This window comes from Impatiens glandulifera, chromosome 2 (genome assembly GCF_907164915.1).
Source record: "Impatiens glandulifera chromosome 2, dImpGla2.1, whole genome shotgun sequence".
Lineage (NCBI taxonomy): Eukaryota > Viridiplantae > Streptophyta > Magnoliopsida > Ericales > Balsaminaceae > Impatiens > Impatiens glandulifera.
Window position 1 is genome coordinate 61,346,407 of NC_061863.1, and position 13,060 is coordinate 61,359,466.

At 32.8% G+C, this 13,060-nt stretch overlaps 2 protein-coding genes across 3 annotated transcripts; one reads left to right on the forward strand and one right to left on the reverse strand.

Annotated features, from left to right (window-relative positions):
- The first annotated feature begins 1,691 nt into the window (after window positions 1–1,691).
- Window positions 1,692–5,099, forward strand: LOC124925139 (phosphate transporter PHO1-1-like). Its single transcript, XM_047465108.1, has 11 exons — window positions 1,692–1,988; window positions 2,070–2,331; window positions 2,424–2,472; window positions 2,563–2,634; window positions 2,709–2,838; window positions 3,531–3,651; window positions 3,737–3,986; window positions 4,069–4,218; window positions 4,293–4,445; window positions 4,526–4,804; window positions 4,887–5,099. The coding sequence occupies exons 1-11, from the start codon at window positions 1,694–1,696 to the stop codon at window positions 5,097–5,099; spliced, it is 1,974 nt and encodes a 657-aa protein (XP_047321064.1). The 5' UTR covers window positions 1,692–1,693.
- LOC124925923 (tRNA(adenine(34)) deaminase, chloroplastic-like) lies at window positions 5,066–10,582 on the reverse strand. 2 transcript variants are annotated; one of them, XM_047466060.1, is made up of 5 exons: window positions 8,449–10,582; window positions 6,384–8,328; window positions 6,211–6,298; window positions 5,899–6,026; window positions 5,066–5,561 (listed from the first exon to the last, which is right to left on the reverse strand). In XM_047466060.1, the coding sequence occupies exons 1-5, from the start codon at window positions 10,370–10,372 to the stop codon at window positions 5,246–5,248; spliced, it is 4,401 nt and encodes a 1,466-aa protein (XP_047322016.1). In that variant the 5' UTR covers window positions 10,373–10,582; the 3' UTR covers window positions 5,066–5,245. The 2 variants fall into 2 exon arrangements, with proteins under 2 accessions (XP_047322016.1, XP_047322015.1); XM_047466059.1 differs by having other exon boundaries at window positions 6,384–10,582.
- Window positions 10,583–13,060: the final 2,478 nt, after the last annotated feature.

Consider the following 13,060-nt stretch of genomic DNA (forward strand, 5'->3'; position numbering starts at 1 on the left):
TTTTATTAAACGAGTAATGTGCAGTTAAAATGATAATAATATAAAAAGAGAGAATTAAAAAAAAAGTAAAATTTCATAAAAATCTAAAAAAACCTGTTCAAATATTAAACTCTTAGAGCTTTTTTTATGTGGGTTATTTATTAAAAAAAACATTGTTTGATAAAAAAAAATTAAGTTATTTGAATTTTTAATTGGTTAAATTAATGATTTTTTATATTTAAAATTTAAATTTTATAAAAATAAAATGTAGATATTTAATATTTTAGTTGTTAAAATTAGTGATTTAATAATTAAATTGATAATGATGTGATATAAATAAATTTTTTTAAAGAATTTTGTGTTGGTTATTTTGTTTGCAAATCCTTGGCTTTTGAACAGGCAGAATGATTATTTAATTATTTTTTTAGAGCAATAGAAATAATTTATATTTATATGCTAGATATGTATAAGACTATAACCAATTTCCAATATTGAGTTGAAAAATATAATATGTAATTTGATGTTAAGGTATAGAAATTAAAAGTAGTTAAAATGAAATTATTGGATAGTGGGAAAAGTGTAATGAAAAATTATGAAGAGTGCGCTCCTTATCTCTTCATTTAGTGGAGATGGAGCTGGTCTAATTAGAGTAGAGTTTTGTGTTCTTCTTTCATCATTTTTCTTTTAAATAAATAATAATAATAATACTGATTAATTTAATCCACCCCTAACCATTCAATTAACTTATTTAAGAAGAACTCTTTCTCATATGTTCAACCTCCTTCTAACATCATAAATTAAAAGTAAAATTTCAAATAAGCAAATATGAGTTTAAAAAATTATATTATTTTTAAATAAATTATATCTCATACATTAATTATTTAATCATCAATTAACATTAATCTCATTATTCAAATAATCACTAAAATACTTAAATTATTCTTATTATATTTGTTATAATATTTAAAATATTAAGAATAATCATTTTATTCAATTTTTGAGGATGTCAATTAGATTAAGTTCGGTTGGACGATTAACCTCAACTATTTAATAATTCGTGTTAAAATCTTTAAGGAGTAAAAAATTTAACAAGTTCCTGATTTGTTTGTTTATAATTAACCGGATTATCTGATCAAACTCGAACTCAGCATAATTTAACTCGATGTAATTGTCGTCAGACCAATGAAAATAAATTATAAATTCGTTGGAGAAAAATTTTTAAAAAAAAATTAATAAGTGAGTAGGAAAGAACAAACACAAAACCCTAAAATACGTTGTGAGTCTACTTTATGTCATTTCAGGTCAACCTGATTTTAACCGGTTGATAAACAAATTGACTTAATTTCGACTTGAATCAAAAAATACATGATTGTAACCTGATTTTTTTCATGTTTCGTGTCGGGTTAAAATTGTCTATTCTACAACTTTTATTTAAAAAGATTTTGAAAAAAAATTAACTTTCTTTTTCTTGAAAAATAAAATTCCATTAAAAAAAAGCATGCATATAATTAAGTGAATTACGTACAAGATAGAGTTATTAATGTCTGTAAATAATTTATATAATGTGTAGAGCATCTTACAAGATCAAACTCCATTAATAGAATAAATATTGATCTTCTCCATCATAAGTAGTCGAATGCATGCTTCTCTTTCTATTCTCTCTTTCTCTCTAAATAGATAAAGAATTAGCAAGAGAGTTTCAAACAAAACAAAAATGGTGAAATTCTCTAAACAGTTTGAAGCTGAGCTAATTCCAGAATGGAAAGAATCATTTGTTGATTATTCAAAGTTTAAGAAGGAGTTGAAGAGAATAGAATTAACAGATGATCAGCAACTAACTGACATTGAAGCAGCCTCTGATTTCTTTGGTTGTTTGGATAATGAGCTCAATAAAGTTAACCAATTCTACAGAGACAAAGAGAATGAACTTCTTAACAGAGGACAATCACTCAGAAACCAAATGCAAATCCTTACAGACTTCAACACCACCCTATCATCATCATCATCTGGTAATCATATGTTTCAACAAATATATCTTCAATTCATAGAATTTGGTTTCTTAATATCCTTTTCGCTGTTTGAATGAATAGGTTTGGTTACAGATGAAGAGTGTAGAACAACAACAGAGCAAGAACAGAGGACGATGGGAAGTGGACCAAAGCAACAGGCAGAGAAAAACGAGAAGAAGAACTTGAGACTCAAAGAATCTCTGACCAATCCATGGCAAGAAGCAATCGGAGGTGCATCCAGAAGACTCCATATCAATAGGCCAAAGTTTCGTCTTGCAGAGAAGATGATTAAGAAAGCTTTTGTGGAGCTCTATAGAGCTTTAGATTGCCTTGATACTTACAGGTACAAACATTTTTTTCTCATTATATATCTTCATGTGGATCCAAAGCCAACCATCATATCTGCAAGTGATTATTTCAACATGTTTTTTTCAGGAACTTGAACATCCTTGCATTTACGAAGATTATGAAGAAATTCGAAAAGGTAAGTAATGAGTCTTTTTTTAATTTGAATTATGAAAACAACTTGTTAGACTATGTATATATGTTGGAAGCTTGTTGGATTTCCTCTCAGGTAACTAACAAACAAGTTCGTGACATTTCTCATAAAGTTGTAGAGAGCTCCTATTTCAACAGCTCAGATAAGGTATGTAAAAATAAAGTTTGTATTGTAAAACAATTTTCAAGATTAAGTTTTTTAAATAATGGGTTCTTTTCAAGGTTATGAAATTAAAAGAAGAAGTAGAAGAGATCTTCATCAAACACTTTGTCAATGGAGACAGAAGAAAGGCCATGAAATACCTTAAGCCCATTGAGCGTAAAGAATCACATGGACTGACATTCTTCATAGGTAAATGTTGCTTTATTTGTTGTAAGTCTGACCATAACATAGAACAGAAGAATCACAATCACAAGTCACTGCATGATTATTTTATCTTTATGTGGCAATTCGTACTCCATTTCGTCTGTAAAACTTTTCAATCATATAAAGAAAAGCCGAACAACTTGTGTTTGTTATGGGTTCTTTTTTGTTTGCATACATGAATATATGAATGAATGAATGAATAATTATGTTTTTCAAAAAAAGAAAAGCTGAAAAATTAAGATTTCTTAGTGGGGGATAATCAATCAACTATATATAGACTAACTTTTTGGTGCTTAAGAACTTAAAAGAAAAAGATAAAAAAAAATAATGGAAAGTAGAAAGTAATCCCACTAAGGCAATGGGACTCTGAATCACAAGGCCACACCAGCTTCATTTAACTGGAGGGGGATAATAAAGCCAATTTCCATCCTTGCCCACTACCATTTAGGAAACACACCTGATGTATGAAATCATGTCAAAAACTTTTATTTTTTTCGACTAGGTTTTATTCTTAGTAGGAATCGAATCATGTTGAAACATTAAACATTAAAGACTCCTGCCCGCACATATTTGACTACATTGACCTAGTTTTATTTATTTATTCTGAACTTGAGGACTTTGCATTCCATTGTGACCAACATTGTTGTCCATTTGTCTTCTGTTCCTGCAAATTACAGGCTTATTTACTGGGACTCTTATGGCACTCTTGGCTGGATACATCATATTGGCAATTTTCCTTGGGACATATGAACAGCATTCTGATACAATATATATGGAAACTGTCTACCCAATTCCAAGGCAAGCATGACTTGAGTTCTCAAACTTCATGTTATTATGGATGCAACAAGACACTAATGAAAAATGTTGCCTTTTTTTTTGGCAGCATATTGGGCTTAATATTCTTGCATTTCTTCCTCTATGGATGTAACATCTTCATGTGGAGAAAGAACAGGATAAACCATAGTTACATTTTTGAGCTTAAGCCAGCAGAAGAACTGAAATATAGAGACGTCTTCTTCATCTGTGCCACTTCAATGACTGTTGTCATTGGGGTGTTATTTTTCCATTTGGTCCTTCTTTATAAAGGATATCCTTATTCCCATATTCAACCAATTATTTCCTTCTTATTACTGGTAATCTTGCTCATACTACAGAAAAAATAAAAGAAACAAACAATTCATCAAGATTCTAACTTTTCTTTTATTATCTGTGCAGGGTTTCTTATTGCTCCTTGTTTATCCATTCAACATATTATACAAATCAGCCAGGTTCCGTTTCCTTAGGGTTATGAGGAACATCTGTTTTTCACCACTATGCAAAGTTGTCATGTTGGACTTCTTCTTGGCCGATCAACTTTGTAGCCAGGTAAGGCATCGTCCTAATATCATCAGCAATATATCAGTCAGGGTGAAACTAAAATACAAGATCTGCATTATCAGGTGCCGATGCTTAGGAACCTAGAGCATTTGGCATGTTACTATGTAACTGGGAGCTACAAGAATCAAGACTGGCAATACTGTTTGATGAACAAGAACAACAGGAACCTGGCTTACATTGTTTCATTTCTACCTTATTATTGGAGAGCTATGCAGGTTTAAATTAAGTCCAAAACCTGTTCGTTTAAATGGAAGAAAATGTTATCAGTAATTATTTTTTTACGGATGGTTGGCAGTGTGCACGAAGATGGTACGATGAAGGGGAAGCGACTCATCTTGTCAATTTAGGAAAGTATGTATCCGCTATGGTGGCTGCTGGATCTAAAATGGCCTACGACAACGAAAAGAATGCAGGATGGCTTTCCCTACTTTTGATCGCCTCAACAGTTGCGACTTTTTACCAACTGTATTGGGATTTTGTCAAAGACTGGGGCTTGCTGCAATCTGGGTCTAAGAACCCGTGGTTGAGGGATAACCTGATTCTTCGTCGAAAATGGATTTACTACTTATCCATGGTACAACTGATTTCATTTTTAGAATATTGTCTTTCATAAATTAATTAAATAAATAAATAAAATGATTGTTATAATATTTCAGGGATTGAACCTAATTCTGAGGCTTGCTTGGCTGCAAAGTGTTGTCCATTATAACTTGAGGAATGTTGACTATAGAATAACAGAACTTGTTTTAGCAGGGCTTGAGGTGATTAGAAGAGGGCAATGGAACTTCTACCGATTGGAGAATGAACATATAACTAATGCAGGAAGATTTAGAGATGTGAATACAGTTCCACTTCCTTTTAATGATTGATGATTTTGAAATTATCAAATTTACTTTTGAAATTACAGGCCATACCCATGTCAAATTTAGTTCTTATATCGATAAATGCTTACACATAGAATCTTAAAAATACCTGCAACTCGAACAGGTCGAATCATAATTATCCAGAAAAATTACTACACACAGAATAGGACGTGGAATGTGTGGTGCAGCTTGCTGAAGAGCTTTGAAGGGTGATGATGATGCGTCCTAGTTGTAGTAGTAGTAGTTAGATGTGAAGGCTGTGTGGGCTGTTCATTTTCCAATTCGGTTTCTGGTTTCTTCTCTTTGTTCTTTCTCCTGAGTTGGAAAAATTGTTGCATAACATCTGCACACTCTGCTGACAACACTCCTCGTCTAATAATTATGTTTGGGTGGAAAGGGTGGACTGGTGCAGGCGGCTTATCACTTGGTCCCGATCCAATTCCACCTTCACTTCCATTGGGAAAGAGCCTTCAAAAACATCACAAGCACAATAGATTTAATAGATGGAGAAAAAAGGGGATGATCATATGAAACACTTTCTTCTGAGAATATGAATTTGAGCTTGTAGGCCTTGTTTGATGAAGGATTATTTGAATTTTCCAAATAACTCCTTGGTCCCGTCATCAATCACTTTATTAACCAAAAACTGAATTACCCTTACTTTATTTTTTTTATAACATTTTAAATATTAAATACAAATGTTATTTTAGTCACTGAATCCAAAATAACCAAATTTTCATCAAACAAAGTTTTCTTTACAATAAACAATATAAAAAAAGCTCTTACTATTATGTGTAAAGCATACCTTATCCAACTCCCATCCGCACCGACTAGCTTATTTGGTGCTCCCCACACAACCGTGTTCACTCTAGCTTGAAGTATAGCTCCGGCACACATTGGGCAGGGTTCAAGTGTCACATACAAGGTAGTATCCTTAGGGAGAGAAAAACATCCCACAAAGAAACAATGAATTTAAGTTATGAGTGGTTCATTAAAAAATAACTTCTACACAAAATGGACATAGGAGTTGGTTTATATGTTGTCCAATCAACAACATGAATTGTCACAAGAAATTTTCACTTCAGCAGAACATAAGGAACAGAATAAACAAACTCACAGCAAGTCTCCATGAGCGAAGTAGGTTAGAAGCCTCCCGGATGCAGATCATTTCAGCATGGGCTGTGGAGTCCCGCATTTCTTCCACTCTGAGATATATGAGAACATAAATTGCTCATCCTAAGACATAATTGGAAAATAGTCAGTTGAGTCTAAGAGTGTATATTATCTTACAGGTTGTATCCTCGAGCAATTATTTTTCCATGTTGTACAAGTACAGCACCTACAGGAACCTCCCACATGTCAGCAGCCTTATTTGCCTCCAAGAGAGCCTCGTTCATGAATAATTCATCAATTTTACGCTGCTCCCTTTCGATTTTATATGCTTCTTCCCACTCATCGAATCTATCCTTTGGGAATTGACTGGTTCTTTGAAGCTTTCTGCGTTTCAATTCTCCATCATTTTGATTAATCTCTGATACTGCATCTTTAACAGCGCCAGTTGGTTGCTCTAATTGCACCAATGATTCACTTGCAGATGTTGTAGTCTTCTCAGAAATTAAAAACTCGTCAGCTTTTTGAGATTTTCCCGTTTGTATAGGCTCAGAACTGGAAGGTTCCAACCCTACCATGGAAGTAGCAGTACTACTTTGATTTGTTTTCCCCAGAAGTCCGCCAGAATTTTCAGCGTGACTGGAACCTGAAGAAGAAGTGCCTTTGAGATGTGAACCACTTTCCAAAACACTCAGCAAAGCCGGAAGCTGCTGATTCGCCTGACTAGAATCAGAAGGTGTACTGCTTTTCAGCCTAACAAGATCTACGTCATTTTCATCTTGCTCGTGACCAGAGAACCACGTCTCACTGCTAGTAGATTGATTTGATGATTTCTTTCCACCAGATTTTTCTGTTGAGTTACGATTTTCAGTATGCGGGGACCACCTTAGCCTAACAACATCTGTAAGGATATTCCACAATGATCTACCTGTTCGCTTGCCAACAGAGCTTGTAGATGGAGTAGCAATCTCTGGCAAAACCATCTCTGAACGTTCCTCCAAAGATTCTGTCAAATTCCATATTTCATCAGAAGGCCCTTTTGACTTCAAGTCTACAGAGATCTTCTGATCAGAGGTTTTCTCATTCAATTCTGTTTCGCGAACTGTCTTCTGTTTCTGGCTTTTGGAAGAAGAGGCTTCATGCCACCCCTCTTCAATAAACTTTCCAATGACGTGCATGGATGATTTCTGTAAACGAACAACTGATTCCAATGCATCTCCATGAGAACTTGAATTTAAAGGCTCCCAATGACCCTTATCATTTCTGCTGCCTTCACCGTCAGTCCCTTGATCAACAACATTGCCACCCATCTCAAAGTCATGGGGTCTTGAAACCGACTGAGAAGGTGGAGGCACCACCATGGATTGTGAGATCTTACCTCTCATTGTTGCAGATAATTGTGAACTGGAGGATTCTTTAGAACTACCCTCTTTGAAACTCAACGATTTAGTGAGTTTCTGATCCTCCTCTCTTTCTGGTCCTACCTGAAGGGCTTCTTTATAAGTCCGATTATGTCTCTCGGAAGTTTCTCCAGTCAACTGCATAACTGTTGTTGAATGTGTTTCCTGACTGCTGATGTTAGTGACCTGAATATTGGTAGAATGAACCATTGACACATTGTTTTCATTTTCAGATACTTTGTTGGAATGTATTTGGCCAATAACCTCTTGACCTGTTTGGACATGCTTTCCAGTTTTAGTAACCAAATCAGGGACAACCATGCTTGAAGTACTTTCCTGGGTCTTCACTCTAGTATCCGAAAGCCTCTTAGAACTAGATTTGTGATCTGTTCTATTGACATGTTCCTTGTGTAATTCAGTTAATGAATCTGTCTGTTTGGATTCCATTCGATCTGCTACAAATTGACCTTTATTATCATATATAGAACTTGAAGCCAGTTCACCTCCTTGAATTCTTGATGCAGCTTCAGACATTTTTTCTGAGGTGGAAGTTCCTCCTTTGATTTCTTGAATTTCTGATACTAGTTTGGATTGATGAGAGGTCCTTCTGATATCCCCTTTTCTACTATATGATTCTTGTTTTGTCTCCTGCGTAAAACTGGCAGCCAACTCACCTCCTTGAATTCTCGATTCAGCTTCAGACATTTTTTCTGAGGTGGAAGTTCCTTCTTTGATTCCTTGAATTTCTGATACTAGATTGGATTGATGAGAGGTCCTTCTGTTGTCCCCTTTTCTGCTATATGATTCTTGTTTTGTCTCCTGTGTAAAACTGGCAGCCAGTTCACCTCCTTTGATTTCTTGAATTTCTGATACTAGTTTGGATTGATGAGAGGTCCTTCTGTTGTCCTCTTTTCTGCTATACGATTCTTGTTTTGTCGCCTGTATAGAACTGGCAGCCAGTTCACCTCCTTGAATTCTCGATGTAGCTTCAGACATTTTTTCTGAGGTGGAAGTTCCTCCTTTGATTTCTTGTATTTCTGATACTAGTTTGGATTGTTGAGAGGTCCTTCTGTTGTCCCCTTTTCTGCTATACAATTCTTGTTTTGTCTCCTGTATAGAACTGACAGCCAGTTCACCTCCTTGAATTCTCGATGTAGCTTCAGACATTTTTTCTGAGGTGGAAGTTCCTCCTTTGATTTCTTGTATTTCTGATACTAGTTTGGATTGATGAGAGGTCCTTCTGTTGTCCCCTTTTCTGCTATATGATTCTTGTTTTGTCTCCCGTATAGAACTGGCAGCCAGTTCACCTCCTTGAATTCTCGATGCAGCTTCAGATCTTTTTTCTGAGGTGGAAGTTCCTCCTTTGATTTCTTGAATTTCTGATACTTGTTTTGATTGATGAGATATCCTTTTGTTGTCCCCTTTTCTGCTATATGATTCTTGTTTTGTCTGCTGACCCAAACTGTCTTCCCTGCTACTGAACCGCTTTCCTGAGATATAAGTAGTATTTTCAGAATCCATTATGCGGTTCTCTTCCATCTCACTAAAATGTTCCATCTCACTAAAATGTTGATGGTTAGTTCTTGATTCCTTTAATCCAGTAATTTGGCTATCTTCCCAACTATATTGCTTTCTTTGCTCTTCAGCATGGATGCCCAGGTTTAGATTATGTTCTTTATCAAGAGATTTCTTGTGAGAATTAGAAGCCTTTCTGTAGCAACTTTCCTTTGTCTCATTCTGTTCGATCGAAACATCATCAAATTTCTTTTCTGATTTCTTTCTCCAATCAGACTCATTGGCATAGGAGGACTCTACAGCTTTCCCATTTCTGATAAACTCGCCCCTTTGTCCCTCTTTATTCTGCATTGTCTCTGCATTATAACTGACTGGTTCATATGATTCTGTACTCATCTTATTCAGTGGTTCCCCATCATAAGCATCTTCGCTCTTTTGATCTTCATTGTCACTTCCAAATTCATCTAAAGAAGAACACGAGTAATAAGATGAACAGACTGACCCTTCTCTCCTATTTTGATGTCCTTTAGAATGAGAATGATATTCATCTTCGTTTCTTTTGATATCTTCTTTAAGCTTGCAGCCCTCCTCCTTCTTCCGAATCCTAATAGATTCAAGCTCACCTTTTGATTTACTCCCCAGAAAATTCTGACCAACGTTTTCCACTTTCCCTCTATACGAGCCCACAACATCCTTTCTTCTCTTAATCTTCTCCGCTACAACTTTAGAAGATCTATTTCTGTTTCTTTCTCTGGACCCATAAAACTCATCACCACTTTCTTCCTCTGTCAGCAAACTGAGAATAACCTCAGTATCATAAGAACGTCTACTTTCTTCTTTGGCCAACGAGACCATGTTCCTAAATCTTCTTTCTCCTCCTCCTCCTCCCCCTGCCTTAACACTAAGATTTCTCTCCTTAAGAGGGCATTGGCATTTATGACCACAGCAACAGCTCTCTGTAATATTCGAAGCAGGAGACGAATAGGATCGGTTTCCTACGCCCAAGGTCAGTTTTCTAGTAGCTGAACAGTGAATTAAAGTGGAGCGACTCAACCCATGATAGAAGTAAGGGTTTGCAGGCAATCTATGGTACAGTGAATTTGCACAACAAGCACAGAACGATGGCAATGAAGATGGAAAAGGAAGACATCTATCATATCTATGATACAATATGCAATCATAGTCGGTTAATGAAAATGAAAGGGGATCTTTCCACTTAAGAGAAATAGTTGAATTAATGTAATAATTCTGCATATCTCGGTTCTTCAAACGCGCACAGACCACTACTACAGGAAAATCGACAGAGAAAGAGAGAGTTTTTTTTACCTCCGAACGTGAATTGAGTTTGTGGGTATGCTAGATTAGTGAAGCTGAATGTCTCATGGGTTCAGTGAGAAGGGTATGTGCAGATCAGGAAGATCGGAATCTCAGATGGGAGACTCAGTTCAATTTTCACATTTCATAAACGCTGAGTTGACTCGGATCTCGCTTGTTTCTGACTGGGTGTGTAGTATGAACAGCTTTATTACCCCCAATTCCCAAATGATAAACAGTTCTTCCCATATCATTATTCTTCCCAAATATAGCAATGAAATCAGCAATATTGAAAAAATAAAAATACCCTTTTTTTTAATAAAATAAAATTAATGTTCAACAACAACAAAATTAACAGTTTTTTCAAAAAAAATAAAAAATAAAAATAAAAAATTAATTAACAACTACAACAATAAAAACACCAACATTGAAAGGTGACAGTGAAATTCTAAATTAAAAAAAAAATAACTCAGGTAATTCTAGTGTTTTTCTCTGAAATGTGCTCAAAAGATAACTTTGCTATTAAAGTATTTAAAGGGAAATTTTGTCATACACATTTTTAATGTTTTCAGTTTTTTTATTTAAGTTTAGAAAATAACTATTGGGGATTTTTTTTTAAGAAGGTGATGATTTTTTTGATAAATTTTTTTAAAGAATATATAATAATAAAATAAAAAATAATAATTTAAAATGAAAAATATTTTAATATTTTAGATAATCAATTGAGTGATATAATTGAGTAGAAAATAAATTATATAATTTTTTGAGTTATAATTATTTAAATAATTCATATATAACAATGCCTAAGTTCCAAGGGATCTTCTTATTCAAAATAAATTGAATGCCTAAGTTCAAAGGGAAATTCTTATTCAAAATAAATTGAATTGATGAGTCTATATCTAAATATAAATGCTTGATTGCATTCAAAATAAATAAATAAATAAATGAAAACAGTAAGCTGCCATAAATTATTTTGTTCACTAGGCATCTTCAATTTTTTTTTTTTGTAAGACTTCAAAAACTAAACAGGTTGATTTTTAGCTCAAAGTTGCCCTATTACATAACAAGCATCAATGAAGATTGAGTAAAAATTCTATGGCCAAAATTTGGAAAAAAATAAGTGTTAAAGTCGGGCAAAAGCCTGGAATTTTATTTTATTTTTAGAAATTTTATTAAGACAAAACCTTAACAAGTTTGAATGCTGGTAAATTTTAATTTTTTTTACTTAATTATTTAGATAATTGAATTGTTAGCAATGAAAATTTGTTATAGGAGGATGATTTATGAACGATTGTTCATTGATTTGATCAAAGATAATATGTTTTTGTTCACTGTTACTTGTTAATATTTATTAATGATTTGTTTGTTCTAACTATTATTTTATTAATTGTGACTTATAATAAAAGTGGTTATTAAGAGAATAAAAGTTACGAGTTTAATTTTCACTTAAAATATCTTAAATTAAAATATAATAATAGTTGTGAAAGTCCTACCATTTTCAACATTAAAGAAGGGATTTACTGAATAATTATATATATATATATATATATATATATATATATATATATATATATATTTCTTTTTAATTATTTATCAAAAAAAAAAAAAGTTTAACAAGTTCTTAAAACAATAGTTTTTAAAATACAGTTTCAACAATTTAGATTAGTGGAACTCATCTTTCCCATTGACTTGTCAAAATATTTTTTATTCCAATGACTTGTCAAAATTCTAGTTGAACTTATCTATCACATTGATTATCTAATAGTTTAGAACGGAAAATCATACTAATTAAAAATTTAACAAGTTCTTACAACAATAATTTCTAAAATACATCTTCAACAATTTAGGTTAGTGAAACTTATTTATCTCAATGACTTGTCAAAATTTCAATGACTTGTCAAAATAATTTATTCAATGACTTGTCAAAATTCCAGTTGAACTTGTCTATCCCATTGATCATCTAATAATTTTTTTTTAGTTAATCATTAATTGAATAATAATTGATGTGAAAATGAATAGAGTGATGTTTAATTGTGAATTTTTTTTTTTGAATAAACCAACCGTACAAGACCTAAGTGGCGAGATTTTAACCATATGAGTAGTTATTTTAACTATGAACATTTTTAACTATGTAAAAACAAGTAGTAGGATTTAAAGAGATTTTTTGTAATCATCTGTTTGCGTACAAATGGTGAATTACCATCCTTTAGCTTAAGTAAAATGTTCCAGATAAACAAAGTTTGCTACTTAATATAAAAATAAAATGATAAGCTCGTAAAGTATATGTCTTATATGGGCCTCCTTCAATTTTTTTTTAAATATATTTGATATTTGTTTATTTCCATTTCAGTTGTATTTATTGAACTTATTCAACAAATGAAAGTAATTCTTATACGATTTGTTCGATATAAATTTATTTGATTAATTTATGAATTATTGATTGGTGTTTATAAATTAAATATATATTTTTTAAAATTGTCTATACAGTTTTGATGTCTAGATTATTATTTATTTATTTTGATCTTGTAAATATTATTTTATATTATTTATTAATTAACTTTTAATTTGTAACTCTTAAGAATTTAACGAGAATTAATTTTTTATTTTATATATATATATATATATATA